This window comes from Solea solea, chromosome 6, assembly GCF_958295425.1.
Source record: "Solea solea chromosome 6, fSolSol10.1, whole genome shotgun sequence".
Taxonomy (NCBI): domain Eukaryota; kingdom Metazoa; phylum Chordata; class Actinopteri; order Pleuronectiformes; family Soleidae; genus Solea; species Solea solea.
In genome coordinates, this window is record NC_081139.1 from 12863793 (window position 1) to 12886262 (window position 22470).

Here is a 22470-nt window from a genome sequence, read left to right on the forward strand (position 1 = left end):
GTCCAAAATGTGACAAAAATGTCATAGTTTAGTATGTCGTCCAAAATGTGATAAAAATGTCATAGTTTAGTATGTCGTCCAAAATGTGACAAAGATGTCATAGTATAGTATGTCGTCCAAAATGTGTCAAAAATGTCATAGTTTAGTATGTCGTCCAAAATGTGACAAAGATGTCATAGTATAGTATGTCGTCCAAAATGTGTCAAAAATGTCATAGTTTAGTATGTCTTCCAAAATGTGACAAAAATGTCATAGTTTAGTATGTCTTCCAAAATGTGACAAAAATGTCATAGTTTAGTATGTCTTCCAAAATGTCATCGTTTAGTATGTCGTCCAAAATGTGTCAAAAATGTCATAGTTTAGTATGTCGTCCAAAATGTGATAAAAATGTCATAGTTTAGTATGTCGTCCAAAATGTGACAAAGATGTCATAGTATAGTATGTCGTCCAAAATGTGTCAAAAATGTCATAGTTTAGTATGTCGTCCAAAATGTGTCAAAAATGTCATAGTTTAGTATGTCGTCCAAAATGTGACAAAGATGTCATAGTTTAGTATGTCGTCCAAAATGTGACAAAAATGTCATAGTTTAGCATGTCGTCCAAAATGTGACAAAAATGTCATAGTTTAGTATGTCTTCCAAAATGTGACAAAAATGTCATAGTTTAGTATGTTGTCCAAAATGTGACAAAAATGTCATAGTTTAGTATGTCTTCCAAAATGTGACAAAAATGTCATAGTTTAGTATGTCTTCCAAAATGTCATAGTTTGAATGGCATCCAAAATGTGTCAAAAATGTCATAGTTTAGTATGTCTTCCAAAATGTCATCGTTTAGTATGTCTTCCAAAATGTCATAGTTTAGTATGTCGTCCAAAATGTGACAAAAATGTCATAGTTTAGTATGTCTTCCAAAATGTCATAATTTAGTATGTCTTCCAAAATGTCATAGTTTAGTATGTCGTCCAAAATGTGACAAAAATGTCATAGTTTAGTATGTCTTCCAAAATGTCATAATTTAGTATGTCTTCCAAAATGTCATAGTTTAGTATGTCTTTCAACATGTCATAGTTTAATATGTTGTCCAAAAAGTTTTTTTTCTGGCCTTAATAACACAATATGTAGATTAGTACTTAGTAGTATTAGTACAAGAAGTACTTGTTGTTTATCCTTTGTAGCTGTGAGTGTTATGTAATTGCCATTTCATTTTGTCAACATGAGTTTATTCACATTATCATAATACTGAGGTTTGGAAGACATGCAATTCAGCTGCAATTCTAAAAAGCAATACAACACTGGTTTATTATTAGGCTATTTATTGTTGAATATAAAGACTTTCACATTGAACATTGAACATTAAACAGTGTTAAAAAAAAACTTATATATGAAAATCATTGTCCCTGCTTCTACTGTGACTTTTAGTAGGAATAGCAATGTTTACAACAGCAAAGTCAAACTCAATATCTGGAAGAAGCTGAAGATTTGTGGCACGATAAACAGCCGACATAGACAGCTGTCATATTAGATTATTCTTAACTCTCATTAACAGGCAGTTATCTTAACAAGCACACATGGGCTTTCTCTCTCTCTCTCTCTCACCCCTCTGTGAGAGACTTGCACAGACCAATGGTCATGACCAGTTTACTCTGTGGCACGGACCAGCTGGGCTTTGGCACGGGCCTGTGGTCACAAACACTAGGGGCGCTAAAGATACTGGTCCTGACCAGCTCCTCAGTGATCTGTCCTGTGGTCCCTGTGGTCTGGCTGGTGGTCAGTGATACCTGTCTTTGAGATATGATAGATCCTGGTCTCTGAGTGCTTTACATGTGAGGAGAAGGATTCTAAATCTTTTAATTGAAGATTAATTCTAGTGAAGAATGTTTGGATGCAGCCAAAAATAATTGTAAGATGTGTGGATACATTGAGAATACATTTTGGATTTGCAGTTTGAAAGTTAGTTAAGCCTAGGATGATTCACCAACAAGCATCCACATCACATTTCGGAGCCTCTCTGGTGACATAGGTGAAACAAATATTAACGTGTTACTAATTAATAATAAAAAAGAGAATATCACTGCACTTCACTTTAAGGAGCGACTGATTTGTTCACGGAAAGCCAAATGATGGCTGGCTTGACAGCGGTCGATCTGCAAGAATCAAACAAAGATTTGCATATTTTTGCATGAATGACAACATTTGTTCCACAACCACCTGTAGCTATAGTCTTCCAGGTCCTTCCAGCTGGTGCATGAGGAAACTCATAGTCCCCCACGCCTCGCCTCAGTTATTTTGCGTTTCCATTAGCGATAGTACCTGGTACATTGTACTTTTTTTAGTACCTACTCCAGCGAGGTTCCAAGCGAGCTGAGCTGAAACTATGTGTGACGTCTTCGGACTGCCGGCCACTGATGGGTCAGAGTGCCGTCACAGAGGAAGAGTCATGAGGGCGACGTCCGACACAAGAATCAAAGCGAACAATGCCAACTTGTAGATTAGTTAGAAAGACTGAACAATCCTAAAAATGTGCATTAATCTCCAAGGAAATGTCTAAAATCTCTCGGACCATGTAGTGAAAACTACCACTTTTTTTTTCCAACAATAGTCATAGAAAATTATCAGGAATATTATCCTTCTGCCTTTTAGCCACAGTTTCAAGATATTTGATAAAGAAATGAACAGTTTGAAAGAATGAGCTTGTGATGAAAATCATTCCTGTGGGGTGGTGGAGACAAAGAAGATGTGAAAAAAAGTAACACCCCCCACACAAAAACATTAGCGTAACTGATCTGCACAACTCACATCAGGGGGGTGAGACAAGTCCTACAGAGAGCATTAAGGAATTTGACCAGGCATGCATGTGTGTAGCGGTATGGAATAAGGCTGTCAACCTAGAAGTAGGTTAGGGGCAGGAAAAAGGTTGGGGATGAGTTAAAGTTTCTGAGTGAATGACTGAATGTTTAGAAAGAAGCCGGGGTGTATCGGTGTGGTACCAGAGATTCCCAACTACGTTAGGTAATAAAGACAAAAGTCTAGATATTGGAAGTCAAATCTGCCAATCGCTGTGGATGTATAGTGTTTTTCCAAACACTGTAACCTTATCTGACTTACATACATTATGTGACTTTTGTTTGCTCCACCACACTTAACTTATAATCCACTCTGTGCATAGTTCAGTTAATGCCAATCACAAGGTGTGATGTGTGTCTTTTGTTTCCTGGCTGTTTGTTACCTGGGCTCACCTGCACCGTATCAACATTATTGTAGTAAATACAGTGTTTTGTCATTCTTTGTCAACAACTATTTGATTTTGTTGTCCTGGAAACTGAATCTGGATCCTGCAGCCTGCAAGATGAGGACTGAGAGAATTACCCTTCAAGTGAGAACAGCGACGAGTCGCTCCGTCACAATGGCAAGAGTTATTATTACTTATCTAGAAGATAGAAGCCGGGTATCCATGCTCTATTAGGAATGGTGGGAGGAATCTGGAATACCTAAAGAAAACCCTTGCAGACAAGGTGAGAACAACTCTAATTGCATGGAGAGCAGGTGTAATAGTTGATGTAAACACTATTCAAAAGCAGTGAAAAACACTGACTGCAAAAAAAACCCCAACATAAGTTGCTCTTGTTTACTCACTTAAAAACCTTTTCACACAGTCCTGGAGCACTATGAATGTATGTTTGTTCCTTGAATTTTTCCTGTCGCTCCTGTCCACTTATGTTTGCTACATGTTATTTACTTGCCATCATCTGTGTTGTTGTTTTTTTCTGTTTGTATTTGTAATTTATTTGCTTTCCACATGGAATGTTGCAGGACAATCTTGAAAATGATGATGAGGTGGAAGCAGAGGAGGTGCACTTCGACAAGATGAGTCTTCAAGAGGATGCAGTGAGAGACAGGCACCCTGCTCCAGTAGCATTTGGCAGGTCATTTCATCATTAGGGGAACAGAAACAAGAACCACTCTGGGCTGTAATTGCTTTGTGTGCAGGGACGGCAGCACCAGAGAATATTTCTTGGAAGAGCGGAGAGGCCATGAAGAAGCATAAGGCTGTATGATTGGGTTCGAGGTGGTTAATAGCCAGATGTCGCTCTGCAGAGCAGAGCCAGTGGCATAAGCCATTTTGGGATGATTAAAGACCAAACATGTCACTGCATCCTTGCCCATATGGAAGGGTTTTACTGTGTGAAAAAGGACACCTGCCAGAAAGGCATTGTAGAAGTTATGACAAGTGATCACCACTGCTTATACCAAGACCTGTGTGGGATAAGAAATATCAATATCTATAGATATATCTACATCTATAGATATATCTACATCTATATCTCAGTTTATCCATTTGTTGTATTCCTATATTATCTCCAATTCTGATTCTACTGCTGGAGAAAGTGTATGTTACACATGTGAAAACAGTACTACTGTATCTAACCGCTGATCTTGAGGTCTTATTCTCTGCATTAGAGCCCACACCAAAAATATTCAACGTCTTCAATACACACATACCACTGCAGAATTAATACTGTCATGTAGAATGTGATCCATACTTTCCAAACAATGTGTCTAAATAAATACAAGTGCAAGTGCAGAAGGTCTGCATTTGAATATGAAAGCAAACCCTTCAGTCTCTAGTCCATGAATGACACGACCAGGGAATTCTGTTCCTGTTTCGGGCTGGAAGAAAAGAGATTTAAATAACTTCAGCCACATCAGAGTCATTTTTAGAGTGTGAACACAAAGCGATTTGGCCTCATCATATCAGAGCTGCGGTGATTAGAAAATATTTCTGACACAAGTGTGAAGGCATGTGAAGCATGTAGTCATTTGTTTGTTTGACTGGTGGGAAGGACAGGCCTGTCTATGTACTCTTAAGGACAATGCTTTAATGTGCTGAGCATTGCAGACATCTGACAGTGAAAGAAGCTCTGTTTTATTGACAGGCGGACAGTCTTATCTATCATAATTCAATAGATGCAAAGACTCTCTTCAAGACAGTCAGACAGTGATCATTGTTCTGAAATGCCTTAGTTCACAAGCTTTCTCACCATGTTCTTCTTCTTCTTTTGATAATTTTGGGCCGGCTGTACATCGGGAGGTGCAATGCTGCCCTCACCACTTCACCTGCTCATGGAAATCTGTGAAATAGTAAATGAAAAATTATAAAATTATGCCTTATTAGTACGACAATGGGTGAGGAAATATTTACGCTGCCTTATGGATATGACTGAAGCAATGCTGAGCTGAGCTGGAACTGTTTGTACATCAGTGGGAGGCGAAAGAGAGACGCTACTGTGGCTGTGGAACAGTGGTGGAGTGGGTCATCTTCCAAGTGGAAGGTTAGCTGTTCAATCCCCAGCTCCTCTAGTCTACATACCAATGTGTCCCTGTCAACATGAAGATAATTAAGCATTGTATGCCCTTTTTTAAACGTGACTGTAGTTATTTGTTTCTTGCAGGGAGATGGATGCTGGACATGACACACTCTGGTCGGTTGAGCCATGCACAAAGATCAAAGTTATTGAGAGAAAAACACTCCACAGTAGGCAGAGTGTTTACAAATGAACCTTCCTCAGATCTTCAAATTGTCATGACATGAAACAGTGACGTGGTAAAGTATACTCTCCTCACGTCCTCAGTGTATTTCTGTTCTTTGCAAGCAGCAATCCCACTAATGTAATATTACCATCAACTACAAGCATTTGTAAATGACTAGATCTATGCTGCCATCATGTGGTTGTAATAATGAAATACAAGTGTTTAGTGCAACATACTTATACTGTTAATTCAAGAATTTGTAAATGTAATTTTGTGGTACTTGTTCTATATATCATTACATTTACAGGGAAATGGTGTACTTTGTACTTCGGTATACATACAGTATTTATGTAATTATTATATTACAGTTTAACATAAAATACAGTTTGAACACTACAACACCACAGCTGGTTAAACCTGCTGGTATACTCACTCATTCATCTTTTACCACTTTATCCTCCACATGAGGGTCACGGGGGCACTGGTGCCGATCCCAGCTGACATAGGGCGGAAGGTGTGAGTGTACTTAGTCACTTCTAGTTTTAACAAATAGAGCTTGTGCATTGTGTTGTGATACACATAGATGTACAATAATACAGTAAACTCAGTTGATTGCCTAGTTTGCTAATTCTAGAATAAATTGTAAATGAGAGTTAAGTTACTTTGCACAAAACTCAAGAGTCAATTATTGTTTCAAATCTCCTATTTTATTCAAATTTACCAAAACCAAATGATACATATCCATGTTTGCACATGTAAGCATGGTGTACCCCAAATCCAACACAAGACAAAAAAAATGATATCTCTATTTATATAAAAAAGAAGAGAAAAAAAACACTCAACAGAAACTCAGAGAATGTCCCAAATATTCACATATCTTCGGTTTGGAGCAACTGCAATTACTTTGAGACAAGACAGAAATTTCACTCGAAGAATACATTTCACAATGAAGATTCACATTAATCCCTTCTACTTTTTTTTTTTTCCTGATTATTTTTTTTTCCCCAATGAAAATATGATGGGTATCAGGTACTTAAAAACAATGGGATTGAGAGGAAACCAAGTCCTCTCGAAAAGTTTAACAATAATATTGCATGTTTGTGTAATCACAACCAAAATGGAGGGAATTATGATTTAGTCAAATAAAATATCCCGAGGAATGAAGGCCTAATATCACGACAATCCCAAAATTAATCAATCAATTAACCCTTTTAAAAAAAATCACCTCCAAGTTTTGTTTCTTGAGCCAAACCATGTTTTTCATCTTTCTAGCCACTACAAAAAATAAAAAATAAACATCAGGTGAGTTTCTGACCTTTGAGTCATCAAAGTAAAAGAAGGAAGGTGATGATGACAGTCTGAACCACAGGGGACAGATGTTTTAATCTTCACTGTATTTCAGTCTGTTATGACAGCACAACGAGGGTGGTGCGAGAAACCTTTGCAGCTATAGCCGATGCCCAGTCACCCGCAAATGGTCAGTGTTAGCCCACTCTTAGAGGCGGAGCTACAAGGACCACGCCATCGCCTCGGACAAACAGCATTGGAATGTTCCTCTTGGTAGACTAAAAAGGACAAAAAATAAACAAAAGGCAAATAATTTACTTTACTTTCTAATTCTGTAGTTCTAAATGTACATTGAACTCTGTGGGGGGAAAAATTAACTTATAGTTAGACAAAAATTAATACAAGACAATCAAGACACATTCTTCATCATAATTCAAAACAATACAGTAGATGTGTTCGAGAAGGAGCAGGAAGCACCATGCTTGTGTCCCACCCCTCCATCTAAAGTTACATCAACTTGTTTTTTTTTTTTATTTCAGTAAACAACATAGACACACACACACACAAACTGGGATTTGAACCTGTTACCTTATTGCTGTGAGGCAACAGTGCTAGCCACTACTCTGCTGGATGTTATAACTGCAAATCACCCAATGTAGAATTTGCCCACAAAACATATTCACCATTATAATATAATTTCCCCTGAAGATGGAATGATTTTGTTTTTTTTGTCTCCATGGGGTTTTAACATCATGCAAGATCCTGGGAATTCAGTGTTGTGAGTATACTGTGAAGCAGCATGACTGTAGGGTTTCAGTAAAGGAAAACACGCTGTACCTTGTAGAGTTCTTCATAAGTCTCCTCATCAATCTCCACCGTAGTCACAGTCTCCTCCACGTCACCCAGGATCATGTTAAGATGTTGGTCATAGGCCTGGACACCCAAACAGAAAGATTAAGTGGTAGGAGTGAATTCTCAATTGATGTCAGTGATCTCTTGAGAATCTTAACACTTTCTGCAGCTCATCACAAGGAGGCCAAGCTCACTGCTCTACAATCACACACATTGAGAAACTTCAAAACTTTGGTGGCAGTGTGTGCGCACATCTTACATGTAGTCGCCCGCGGAGCTCCCTGTCGTTTCGCATCTTGACATAGATCCTCTCATCAAGACTGAGTCTGATCAAGTCAAGTGGTTCCTCTACCGTGTTGGTGGTTGGTTGCTGAAACAAACAAATAACATGTGTCACACATGAGACAGTTAGATACAAGACACTTTCATTCATTCATCTTCTACCACTTTATCCTCCACGTGAGGGCTGTGGGGGGCACTAGTGCCAATCCCAGCTGACGTAGGGTGACAGGCGGGGTTCACATAGAGACAAACAACCATCCACACTCACACCTACTGTCGATTTAGAGTGTCCAGTTTGCCTAATTCCCAAATCTGCATGATTTTGTACTGTGGGAGGAAACTGGAGAATCCGGAGATACAAGAAAATTGAAGGACAAAACGAAACTGCCATTTCTGGCAATGAAAATTCACTGCTGGAGTTCGGTTACTGTTACTGTGATCACTTATGATCATCGATTAACGTAAAAACATCTAGGGCTACTATTTTGATATTTTGATTTTCAAACAACTGAAAAAAGTGCTCTGATTTTGCAACTTCCTAAATGCATATATGTTCTGGTTTCTTTACTCCATAAGTAAATACATACTTTTGGTTTGTGGACAAAACATGACTTTTATGTACATCATTAATATTTTCAAATATATTAAGCACCAAACCACAAACACTCAATAGATGAATCACAGATTTAAATAATCGTTGCATTTAAAAGCACATAAAAGATTTGAATAAAATATCTGAACACATATCTGAACACACTCACAACGTACGGGGAATGATGACCAAAGGTTTTACTGATATTGTTCCATTAAGAGCTAAACGTTATCTCAGGACTGAGTTATGTGACACAAATGTTTAATTGTGTGGTACACGCATGTTGGGCGAAACAATCTGCAGCTAGCATTTCATTCAAAGCTCATTTCAGCATGTACATAGATAACAAAGAGAGAAGTGATGTGAACTTTCTCTTTTTTTGTAATTTAAAGTTAAAACGTTTGAATGTGTGCCTGTATTGCCTATATAAGTATTTTTTATTTTAAAGACTAGTTTGTTTGTTTTCGATGTCAAACAACCACTCAAACACGTTTAGCACTACAGGCTAACCAAGCTAACGTGGCTGACTCGATGTGACGTACAATTTCGGGCTATTAACACACGCAACAACACACACAGCCACACAACTAAACACTAAAATGTGCACATGGACAAAACCGCCCAATGCTGTTTGTTCAGAGTTTAAACATACGCTTTAAAACAGCAGGAGTTAAAGCGGCGGCACCGACCTGTTCTACTTCGTCCGCCATGATTTTTGAGTCAGCGTCGAGTCACCACCCTCCAGACCTGTACGGAGGTTGCCAGGTCCGCTGAAAACACGCGCTTTGGTGACACTTCTGAACATATCACATTCCTTCCAGGTGTTAAATGCAATGGATACATTTTTCATGAATCGACAAATCACCATCAAATTAGCAAACCAGATTTTTGTTTTAAATGACATACTGAATGTATTTGATCTTCCTCATGACTAATTATTAATCATATTGTATTTACTAGAACACCACTGATTTAGACGCATTTTTAGTTTAAGTCTCTTCTACAAAGTCTTAATATATCTTTTAATCAAAGTTTTGACTCACACAATGTAAGGTGAATGTAAAGTTTTTAAGTTGTTGTTATAGCGATTTTTGATTGTTGTTATTTATATTTGTATTCATATAACTTGTTTCTGTAACGTGTTTTCCAGGCACACGCTTGGATACAGTTAACTATGAAACATTTTTAGTTGTTATTATTTTCTTGTTTTATAGTTTTTTTATGCTCTGTTGTTGTTATTAGTAGTAGTACTACTACTGCTTACTAAATACTACCTGTACTAGCAGTCATAAGGGAACAGGACTGAATAATGTATTTTTATTTGTACGTAAGACTTGCATTGGGACTCGCGTATACTGTGCCAATCCCATCCCATATGTACTGCAGAATAAAAGACAAACTTGGCAACCCATTACGTACTTCCAAGCGGATAAGCAGTGTCACTTATCTGACTGTCTCTCCTCCCGCTTTCCAGACCTTTCCATCCTACTACGTGTCTTCATTCCGGCAGCTGTCAACTCAGCCGTCCATCGGCGAGTTTTTATTTAATCTTTTAACTTTTCTGTTGTGCGCATTTATTTTTTTCATTTTCATTAATACATGTTTTTGACAGTGTGGCGTAGTAAGTCGAGTGTGGCCACTGTAAAGCAAAAGCTTTCCAGTTTTACAGCGTCAAATGTCGAGTCCGAGAGGAAGGTCACAGGTTAGTAGTTGTGTTCAGTTTGCATTAGGGCCTAAAAGCCCTTATTTCACCTGAACAGGAAGTGTATTAAAATGTTTCTTATTATACTGTACATGTTAAAACCCTATTGTGTTTGCAGCTAGAGTCTGTCACAGAGGTTATAATTCTGATAATCAATCTTTCAATGAGTGGTTATTTACTTTTATTTTTTTCAATTTAGGCTAAATATTTATTTTACAATGGTTGTTATGTGTCCAAGCCAGACAGTAGACTTACGTAAATGTTGAAACACTAGAAAAAAAAAACTACAATATCTCTGTTAAAGTCTTAAAGTCTGTGAAGTCTTAAGGCCACGTAGTAAAACTGAATACTACTAGGTTTGGAGATGTTTAAACTGTGTCTTAAGGTTCTGTTAATGCCTCATCCAGCAAAAATACAAAATACATTTTATACATACATGCATAGTTCGCACTCCTGCTGATTTTGTACGCAGTCGCAGTGCAAATGTGCTATTGTCTTTTATTTGTGCGCCTCCTCTCCCAGTCCAGCCCAGTGTCCCCATACTGGTTGTTGGTGCAGGTCCGTAGAGGCAGAGCAGAGCAGAGCAGTGGTGTTACCCATTCCACCCTCAGCTGCAGCGTGGCTCTGTGGTGGAAGAGATCCCTGCTACAAACCAAGATACTCCAACTGATTTGTGGATCAAAGCTTGTAGTTGTACTTATTTAAAGAAACAAACATGCCACCTTCACCATTCAATAAAAACGTGCTACACTGACATGTAACAAGGTGCCTCAATCACTGGCACTCTGCAGTGTATAATATTTAAATTGCCAGGCCCAATAAGTTCAATAATTACGCTAAACTGTAATTTAAAAAAAGTTAAATTGTAAATGATCAAATAGGATTTGTGTGTCCACACATAAGCAACCCATACTGTGTATTTACATTGACCTTTGAACTGTTAGTGTTTCAACTTGGTGCTTTCATGTTAAGAGTAGTTTGTATCCCCCTTTCATCTTGACAGCACTTTGTTTTAGCATAAAATGTGCTAGAAAAATAAATTAAATGTTCACCAAATGTACTAGTGGTAGTACAGTGAGACTTAATCCATCATCTGTTTCTCCCTCCTTCTCTATCCTTCTCTCTTGTCACTACATCTTGCAGGCCCCAGCATGGGAGAGGCTGGCCACTAGATGGCGTTCAACAGCAGGAAGATTCATTGGCTTGTGTTGGTACAAATATGGGTCTCCACAGAGCTGACATAGGGCCTGATTTAAAGATAAAAGGCCCATTCATGGGACATGGAAAACAACAAAAACAAAAACTGGTGCCCAGGTTTGGTGTTCACTACTGGTGAAAAAAATGATAGGTTAAATGCAGAGGTCAAATTCAATATCACTAAATGGTGCATGTGTAAATTCAACTAATTCTAATGCAACAAATTCTAAATATCCGATAAGTACTGCAAGTACTGCTATACTGCATGTACATTGGTAGATTAAAACAACCCATTATTACTCCTCTCCCTGCCCACTCATTTCCTGTCGTACCAGATGCCCTTGAATAAAGGAATGGATACCAAAGAAACAGAATAATAATTTTAACAATCATGAAGTTGCATCAAATTAATTTAGTTTAACATGCACCATTTCAGTCTTCCCAGGACATGTAATATAACATAACTGTGTTGTACAGAAGGAAATATGGCAGCTACCAATCACATCATATTAATGCAATGTTCCTACAGATCTAAAAAATAAAGAGCAACAGACTTGAGACTCGTTTTGATGTTTTAGTCTACTGGTGTCAGTTGTTTCTGCTCAGTCCTGAAACAGACTAGTCACTCTGATCTCCTGCGTCATCTCCTTCTGTAAACCCCTAACACTCACTCTCTCCAGACACCACCACAAATGACTTAATACAATGGTGTATTTTTTACTCAAATGCTTATTTGTCTATTGTCTCTTGTCAGAACTGCTTCTTCAAGCTGTTTTCATAGAAATAAAAATAAAAACATAGTTGCCACATTATCACATTATAATGTGAATATTTCATGGTGTCAGTGAGGGTAAGTGCCAAAGATGAAAATCTTAGGGAAAAGATATAATGTACTGTATATGAAGAGTAATTAAGTGCTGGATATGAGAAAGCATGGACCTGTTGGGTTGCACTGACCCTTAGTTTTACCCCACAGTCAATAAATGTCAATCAGTCTTTCATATTAATGACAGCCTGATTTATATAGATTTAACTATGGATGAAGCCAAAGCTACTGGAGCAGACTGAAATACAGATGAATTAGCACATTCACATGGCAGAAACAGACACACAAAGTCGTCTTCAGTGGACCAATGGATAGCCACCACTAGCCTTTTTAATCTTATTTGTGTAAAATAAAGAAAAAAATTTAGCCTTTGCTATACCATACCATTACACAACCAATAATTATTGTAATTCACAACACTTGGATTGGCTCATGTACTTGTCTGTCACTAACCGACCTTGCAGCACATTACCAGACACTTAACACAAAGCTGGCAAAGCATATGTCGCTGAAACAGAGTTGAAAGCCAGAAAGCAAGCGAGTCATAGGAAGATGGCAGAGAATCCATCCGACTACAGACAACAGCTTACATGGCTTTGACAAGATGGCCGATGAAAGGGTATGCGATGTAGTGATTACATTTTGAAAAAGTGTTTCCTGGCATTTGCTTTTCCATACTATTGATCCTATAAAAGGAAACTTTCATCAAGTGATCACTGTGGGAACTGTTGGGTTTTGGCTATAAAGCTGTAATGCCTAAATGGTTACCTCATTGTTATCAGTGAGGTAATTCAATGACAGAAAGTCATAAGTGTAATGTAAGTGAGATGAAATGCATTTTTAAATCTAATATTTACTCATTTATATTTTGTTCATGAGGTGAATTCATACAGTTTCAAAAAATTTAACTCTGTATTTTAAAAGACAGCTGTGGATAATTCACACACAAATGCACGTCAATTCATCATCAGAGGTCAATGCTGCTGTTCCTTGCATGACATGCACGTAGGTCCTGTGACTGAATGCATACATGGGTCGCATAATCTGTGTAGAGGTTTTTCCGTGAAATCCAAAATGATTGATTCGAATGAGCAACATGTTTGACGCCATTAATCTCTAGAAACCACAGTGCCTCTCTGAAGTTTTGGGTACTGGATTGAAGTTTCTGTTTCACAGTGTTCTTTTTGCTTTCTGTGACAGAGACAGATCAAATTAGCCTGTGGCCCACTGCCAACTATTTGGAGCAATTAGAATTAGAACAGGAAAAAAACGATAGCCATCTATATTGAGGCTTATCTTTTCTCATCTCCCAGAAAGAACTTGATAAGTGGTGATAAAGATGGCAAGATTGGGGGGGGGGGGGTTGCTGTCAGGAAAAGAAATCAAGTGCAGTATAGTGTAAAATTTGAAAATCGTAGAGTACATCTGCATCATCTTAAGTCATGTCACAGAGCACTCTGCATGTGCAAAGTAACAAGCAGAAAAAACAAAATGGCAAAGCAAAAGGTATGATGAATTTGCAGATGCTTTCGGATGGTGTCGTATGGCCCTGCTGTATGGTGCAGCCCCTCTTTCTCTTAACGTCATCATGTCAGTCGTGATGATTGGTCAGGTCAGGTACCCCTGTGTAGTCTGTCATGTCTGTCGGTCACATGATGGCACAGCATGAATTTATGGCTCTGGATTGCCTAATGTGACAAACTGTTCATCATACAACACCAACAAGATTGTGTTTTCTAACCTTGGCATAAGGCTGGTGCATAAGCACTAACAATGAAAAATAAAAACATCTCCTCCCTTCTAATAATACCCCGGCCCCCCAATCTGCTATGCTTCTTAGGACACTGCATTGACTTCTATTCATTTGGACAGCCTAACCCTTATCCCTGATCTTAACTAAAACCAGTCAGTACCCAATTTTAACCTTTACTGACCCACAATTCAGATCAAAGCAGTAAATGAAACTAGTCCTGTAGAAATAAGGTTCTGTCTCAAGAGGACCAGGTTTTGCTCTCCGTTAGGACCACTGGTCCTGACAAGGTCAGTGTTTGTACCAGAAAACAGGTAAAGAGGTACTAATTCAAGTACAAACATGCAAACACATACACACGCTATACGACACAACAAGTCTATAGAAAAAAACAATGGATCTGCTCTGCAATACAGATTTAACTCCAGGCCTCATCAATTCAAAATAAAATATGTATAAATAAATATTTTTGACCAGCTTCAATAGTACCCGTGTCAACACACACAGCGTTGGACACCATGTTTGTTGTCAGTTTTGTCCCTGTCTGTAATACAAGTGCTTGTTTTTCATCAGCCATTTATTTTTCATCTGTTATCACCACAGTGACCATCATAATCAGACAAAAATATCTTCTGTGGTTACATGATATCATTTGATATATAAAGATAAATAACACATTGCAACACATTTCCATCCTCAAAGTCACAACATTGCCAGTCTATTGGCAAACTGACTTATATCACACTACATGACAGCACCACTGTTTGTGTAGCTATGAAGCTATTGGTATTAAAAGACGTGTATAATTGATCTCAGATCTTCTGAGATACAGAGACTCAGCTCTCCATTGGTGACACAAGCTCCTCATTAAATGTGAGAGGTGATGGCCAATATGCACCACGGAGGAAGAGCCTGCGCATATCTAGGGTAGTTGCACATGATGAATATATTAAAGCCGTTTTTGACAGCAGCAATATTTTTTCTGTGCATTAGGGCTTGTTGCAGAATGAGGGGATCATTTATTACACAGCTCATTAGACCACAAGCATTTGCTTCTGTATGACATGCATGTAATCTGCAGCCTCTCATAAACTCTCTATAAGAGCCGTAACGGTCACTCTCCCCTGTGTGTTTTTCCTGTGTCTTTTTGCACTGGGACAATACAAGCTCGTGGATTTAAAGGGATAGCTCAGGTTTTGTTTTGGAAGTAGGGGTGTGTGAGGTAATGACCTATAACTGGTATGATAGAAACAGTGTAAGCCCTCAGCTTATTTACATATAAATATACATATATATATATATATATATATATACATATATATATATATTTATATATATATATATATAGATATATATATATGTATACGTGTGTGTATGTTTTTTATGTAAAAAGTTTGTCCTTGTGCTTCTGTCCCTGAGATGTATTAAATCTATACAGTACACTGCTCATTGTGTAAAGGAGCTCAAGCTGATCATGGCATTATCTGCTCCATCACAATATTAGCTCCATTATCTAATGGGTGAGGATATGACTTGCACTGCTGCACTTACAGTAAGTGTGCTGCAACGCTATGTGTCATCAAATGTATCTCTCTCCATTACAGACTCACTCACTGGGTTAACTACAGCGGGGGAAGGAGGGAATGAATGAATGAATGAATGAATGAAGATAGAAGAATGTAAAGAGTGATACATGATTACAATGCTGATTTATTATCACTTTATTAATCTCCATTAAGAATGCAGACTCATTTTTCTTCTTGCTCTGTTATTCCCTTCAATACACACACACACTGCCTGTGTCCACTTTTCTTCCTTTGTACAAAATGGCCAATGTGTGTATGATTCAGAGAACTGTTAGTGAGTTTCAGATTCTTTTTTTTATGAAGTTGAACCAGAAAGCTGGTAATATTTTATTAAAGTTGGTTTTCTTTGTTGCACTAAAAGCCAGACGGTGTTGTGATGCATCCTGGATTTAGCTAAACCAGAGACATGGTTGTGATTTAGTTCTTTTTCTTTCTTGTTGTTGCCCTCTGAAATGATTTCTTGTGCAATATAAATAGAGCTGTGATGTTGCTGACCAGAAAGTTGTTCTTTCCTGCACTAAAAACCAGCAGGTGCTGTGATATTCTTTAAAAAAACAAAAACCCAACAGGATATTCAATGTTTACACTTGTTTATCTTGCACTGACAGCCAGGAGATGCTATGGTTGTGAAATAAAACAAATTTGTCCCACTAAAAAATGTAGTTGAACAGTCCTGCCGTATATCCATGTACATTTGACATTGTTCTTTTTTTACCTCCAAGCATCTCTGACTCATGAGAACATGATATGGAACCCCTTAGCGTCCGTCACAATCACCCTAGATAAAATCATTTGTCACAACAGCAGTGCAGAAGACAGAAGGAGAGAAGCCGGGAGAAACAACAAAAGAGAGAGAGAGAGAGTTTGTTTACCATAGCTAATGTAGTGTAATTAATGTGTGTTGTGTTGCCACATCCCACAGGACAGACTTAAACCCATGGTTTGTATAAAGTGTATGGATCAGGAAAGTGAAGCCAATGTGGAAGTGCATAAAAACGTGTATTGTCTTGAATCGCCATCAGTTGGCAACTTTCTGTGAGATTAAATAGTTTACTTCTCACTTCAATTATAACATCAATAGGCATTTTCCTGATAACTTTATGGTCCCAGTCACTAGTTTCAATGTCTTACCATCAAATTTATCATCAAGTAAAATAGACCATAACGCAGTATATGCTTTAAGGTGTGGCTATAGTTCGATTGGCTGCTGATATCCCACATGATGCAAAAACTTTTTTGGACATTTAAAGGTTCAGTGTGTAAGAATGAGTGACATCCAGTGGTAACACTGCAAACTGTAACTGCATCCCTCCTGTTTCCATTCAGGGAACTACAGTGCCCTTTACTGGTAAAAAGGATGTCATAATCCTTTGCTTGGGTAGTATGAAAATATCCTTGTCCCTTTTTGCTGTTGTAGAAACATTGCAGGGCAAGATGGAGGCCTCCATATTCGAATGCGCATGTTACAAAAGAAAACACAAGACACAAAGGATGATTCAGCAGTATCAGGGTATATTTGTCTTCTAGAACAGATAATTGCTACCCTGTCCCTACAAAGTAGTGTCTGTGTGTGTGCTTTTTTTGGGAGAACTAATTGTTGTTGATTTTTTTCTCAACTAAATCACAGCTTCTGTGTCACAGGATCTGGATTCAGCAGCATTACTGGAACAAGCTTATTTTGGTTTATTGCAAAAGGTCTAACAGAAGTTATTACATGTACTTATGTAAGAATCACCTGCAAACAGTACAGTACCGACTCAGTACATTTTACTAAGTATAAATGTGGAGGCAGACACATCATTCAATAAATTGATTCCCCGCTATAGTGTTTGTATCCTGGGACAAGGACAGTGCTGCTTTTTTAAAGAAGTCAAGAGGTGAATGAGGGAGAAGAGGAGAGAAATAAGTGGGAGCTATTGGGGAGAGCACTAACCTTATAACAGCGTCACAGTTCTGCAGGCGCATTTACAACTCTCTCAGCCACATGTAGGTCCACTAGAAAATAAACTGTGTAGAAATACCGGCTCATCTAAGATTAGTTGAGCCGTTCACATTTCAATGAGAGTCATTCATTCCATAAACTTCCCAAGAAAATGTTTATTTGCTCAATGGCCATTCATTACAATACAGTTTCCAGTCACATTGGCTACACTCTCTGAACCTGGAGACTGTCCAGTATTTTATATATAGTCTGTGGTCAAACCAACATCCTTGCCAGAGTGTCATGCCAACAGCCACTGAAGGACGCAGGGTTGGTAACAGACTAATTTAGCTGGTTAGCTATACCTGGAAAGGGTGGATACATCAACAGGACAAAGACACAGGGAACGATTGAAAATTCAAAAATACAATTAATTCTACACCAGTGATGGTTCCTGGTCTTTTGCCAAACCCACATTGATAAAAATGAATGAGTGGACGAACAACTGGTGCAAGGAAATGTGATAATGACGTAAAACTGAGTTTATATTTACGCTGAATAATGTACCAGAAATGTATGGAATTGGTCAGTATCACCAAACAAATAACGGGCTGCTTTGCGTTTGTAGACTTCACTTGCAAAATCCACAGGGGACTGAGACAGAAAAGGCTCCAGTTATCGTGTATATTTCTACAACAATGTCTTACAGACAGTTCTTCCGGTCCGCATTAGCCCAACGTCCATCCCTGCCCACTGCCCCCATTGATTCCCGGAGAAGCTGAGCTTCCCTGGAAGTGACGATTTTGCCACATTTATCCAATCACCCTCTCATTCACCACAGCGAAAAAAGCTATTCTGTGCATCTCACATAGATAAACTGAAACTGAGCCTCCACTGTAACACTATAACTGACCCAATCTAATGTGTTTCACACACACGCACACACACACATAAATAGACACAAATAAGTTGCACAATAATAATAATAATCTCTCTCTGTTACACACATATTCACAGATGAGTGGGAACAGAGCAAGGGCTCCATAACTAAAGTATTTCCATCTGTAGGCTCTTGTGACAGTGACAATGTTGTTGTGAACGGAGCTTCATGCTCTGTTCTGCCACTGTCCCACTTCTCCCTCTCCATCCTCAGTTTTACTGTAAAATGGCACAAATAGACATCAAAAATCAGAGGTGCTGCAGCATCCATAACAGCGTACAATGCAGTGCACATCGTGAAAACATTCATTATTTCCTTCTGTCAGTCTACAGTTTCATTGTATTTCCTAATTTTGATGACCTCTTAATTGAAAGACATGTGTATATACAATACAGGAATGTTTGTCAAATTAGCAAGCGAACAGAAAAAAGGTTATGTCCAGATTCTTTGATTCATTACTAACAAATCCCTTGACATCCACAGGGGGTGATAGAGGTTCAGCACCGGAGTGTTGAAGCTAGGTTCTGCAAATGTGGATAAGTCAGCAAGAGCAAGCTGCACTACGCTAAAATGCAATCAGTACAACGTACCCCAAGTAAGTCCTTGTCTGTAATTAAACCATGAATTTCACCCTTACCCAAACCCTTTCAAGATAATCTGGGGAGAGGTAGGGCGTGTTGTGCATAATGAATGTAACTCCTGGAACTTAAGCATTATGCTCTCTCATGCTCCTTGCACATTCGTGACTTTTTGTTAAACAACACTTACCAACTTCTGCAATGAATGGATCACATTGTTTCAAAATACATCAACGTGTCCATTATTTCAAGCCAAAAGATGATTATTAATTTTGTTCATGCTTGACTAACTGACTCTCCTTGAATGCAGCAGCACCGTGAGTTTCTAAGTTGCCTAACAACAAAGGAGATAGCCGTGATGTAAAAAATAAAAAAAAATAAAAATCTCAAAGTTTATCTGTGCAAGTGGCTGAAGTTTTATTGCCAAGCATCCTCTACAGGCTTACACTTTTTTTCTTTGTTCCATGACCTTTTCATTAATTGTAAATTATTGTATCAATGACAAAGTTAGGTCATAAGTGGTTGTGCCCAACTGTACCTTTAAAGGTACAATATGTAAAATGTAGCAACATGTGTCAGTGAAGTTGCATGTTCTCACTTCACCTTTCCCTTCAAGTGTGTCGGAGAATCAATGTAGTCTTCAGGTAGCATCAAATCCCAAAACATGTTTAGTTTGTCCATTACTCATTCTGGGATAATATTATTTACATTACCATTATATCATTACTTTATCTTTGATTTCTGCCACACGCTGGATGTTTTACCATGTGTTCATATTGTTTAAAAAGATTATGACAGTCCTGGTTATTTTTTCCTTGCTGTGCAACAGCTTCCTCTGCTGATCCAGGCTGAAGAGAATCCAGAGCCAGAGACAGTTGCTCTTTTCACTGGGGATGATATGAACACACTGTTCATTGCCCCGTCTGCATGATGACGATGTCACATGCTGTCATGGGCACCAGAGAAATGTTTTCCACACACACTGACTCCAATCTGTTTTCCAAAGACAGGACATCATATCTATATCTATTGTAGGGACCTACATTATGGGGACAAAAAGCAAGTCCCTCTTTAGTAAAACCTTAAATTTTGTAATAATTATTGCTAATGTCTCAGTACCTGATACCCACAGGTGCCTTCAAAGGCCTGGTGCAGTCAATCCATCAGTGGGTCAGAACTGTTTTGGCCGCATGAATAATTAGAATGCATTAGATAAAATAATTTTATATTAATACATTTTTCTTTTAAACCTTGGTATGTACCTGGACAATCTGGTGGGGCAGTTGGAGCATTTGGTGGAGCAGGAGCTCTAAGTATAGAAGTGCAAATGTATGAGTATGCATGTGGCTCAGACTGTGTAGTCCCAGCCAATAATGAGGTCTCAATTCTGGCTCTCCATCCTGTAGCGATGGCGTCAGTGGCCACAGAAAAAGACATACTCCAATTAGACGCAAATACATACAGAAACTGTGATCTGTGTGCAAATGTGTTGCATTGCAAGCTGTTCTCTTTGTAAAAAAAAATCAGGCTGGAGTAATTGGCAGCAGAGTTGCTGAAATGTTTTGTCAAGAACATGGCCAGTCTGTATCCATGCTGTAGCGTCCCCACTTACTTCCTTAAAATGATGACATATGACGAGGGCCGTGGGGGTTTGAAACATCACTGAGGTGTTCAGTAGTTGGACAGAATAACAATAGAAATCAACACACGGAAATGAGTTAAGAAACACAAAAAAAGTGTTATCAATAACACATTTGTGACAAAACCAACAAAGACGGCAATAAAAACTTGCCCATCAATGGCCAGAGTTAAGTGAGCTACTAACCAGGAAAACAATAACCACCCACTACAAAACATGAGAAAAAACATAATTCTGTGCACACAACTGAGCTGGCAACAACAGAATCACAAAGTCAAAGAGCTGCCAAATGGCCAACTGGCACTGGCTGCCTCTCGGCTCCAAGTCTTTGTACACTTGACGCTGATGAGCAAGAGTGGAATCAGGTGTGTGTGTGTGTGTGTGTATGGGTATCTTTGTGTGGACCAAAACACTTATAAACCTAAGACATTTTGGGAAAGTGAGGACATTTTGGCTGGTCCTCACATTCTTGGATTTTTGAGGGTTATGACTTGGTTTTAGGGTTAGGGTTATGGTAAGGGTTAGGATTAGACATTTAGTTAACTTTTGTATTTTGCTCTAAATAAAGGCTTCAGCATACTGGTTAGGCATTGACAAAAAAAGTAATTTTTCTAATTGTCATTGTAATAAAAACAGCAAATTGATATCAACATCGTTTTGTGATGCTATTTTTATTCATATTGCTAAGGGAGTACTACTTTGCTACCCTCCATCCTCAGCTGTGATAACGACATGTCTGATGGTGGCGCTCACTGTTACCATGCAAACGCAACCCACAACTGTAAAAACCATGTGTAAAAACCAGTAGGTTTACCAAAGAACAGCCATTACATCCCCTCTCTGAAAACAACACAGACATACAAACTGTGACACAAACTCACATGCATGTTAAATACAACAGGCAACACCTTGATAATGGATTGTTCACAATAAATCATGCTAATTTTGTGACTTTGCCACTACAGTAAAGTCAACATGCAACTTACTGTGACACAGATAAGCCCCCATACAGACACAACAAGGGGATTCTACTTCATATACACTGTATATAAAAAGATATTTGGATACTGTATTCATAGATTCAACAATAATTGAAAAAATATGTCAGACATATTTCCAAGCTGAGTAATGTACATGCCCTAAATCCTGCCTGCAAACACTATGTGTGCAGAATTGCATATTATCCTGTATAGAGTATCAACATCAGCCGATTCCTAGTGTATGATAATTGACTTGGCTACCTAAGCCTGATTCTGATCTTTAATTTCAGAAGCGATTATATTTGTTTCCTATTTTTCAAAAAAAAAAAAAATGGAAGTTTTAATACAAATGGGAGTGTATGATTGATGTGATTTATAATGTAAGGTCTATAAGTGCCATGTGGTAATTACAGTCTATTGAATGCATGAAATATACGCTTAAAATATATTAGTGACATAACTTCTATCCAACTAATTTAAGGTACTGAAGTTAAGCTGACTTGTTGACAGTTCACTGCTCTGCTGCTGAACCCCCACTAAAACTGGTGAAACAACAAGTTTTCTTGTGGTAACCAATGCAAAACACTACAGCACAGTATTCTACAGTCAGTGACTCACAGCTAACTTACTGAGTAAAAACTTATTTTGAGTCTTGTACCTTGATGATCACACCTTTCTCGTCGCTTTCTAGTGGCAGGCATGACTATTTCTGTGCAGCCTGCTATGCACGCACAGCGGATGACGTGGGGGGGGGCAGGGGGGGTTGGGGGCATGTGAGGCAGCTGCTGCCTTATAGGCAGGAATCTGAGG

General features: G+C 38.4%; 1 protein-coding gene and 1 long non-coding RNA gene across 2 annotated transcripts; one reads left to right on the plus strand and one right to left on the minus strand.

Moving 5' to 3' along the window:
* Positions 1-6213: 6213 nt before the first annotated feature.
* On the minus strand, positions 6214-9358 carry lsm3 (LSM3 homolog, U6 small nuclear RNA and mRNA degradation associated). The gene is made up of 4 exons (XM_058630552.1): positions 9231-9358; positions 7927-8037; positions 7653-7748; positions 6214-7093 (listed from the first exon to the last, which is right to left on the minus strand). The coding sequence occupies exons 1-4, from the start codon at positions 9249-9251 to the stop codon at positions 7013-7015; spliced, it is 309 nt and encodes a 102-aa protein (XP_058486535.1). The 5' UTR covers positions 9252-9358; the 3' UTR covers positions 6214-7012.
* A 674-nt stretch (positions 9359-10032) lies between these two features.
* LOC131460246 (uncharacterized) lies at positions 10033-12252 on the plus strand. Its single transcript, XR_009240368.1, has 2 exons — positions 10033-10243; positions 11387-12252. It is a non-coding gene; the product is annotated as an uncharacterized LOC131460246 (long non-coding RNA).
* The last annotated feature ends 10218 nt before the right edge of the window (positions 12253-22470 follow it).

Bases quoted from the DNA above. Each gene is read 5' to 3' on its own strand.
- lsm3 (XM_058630552.1), bottom strand. From the start codon at position 9,251: ATGGCGGACGAAGTAGAACAG. The intron at 8,038-9,230 runs GTCGGTGCCGCC...TGTTTGTTTCAG, and splicing joins TGGCGGACGAAGTAGAACAG to CAACCAACCACCAACACGGT. The intron at 7,749-7,926 runs GTAAGATGTGCG...TTGGGTGTCCAG, and splicing joins AGCTCCGCGGGCGACTACAT to GCCTATGACCAACATCTTAA.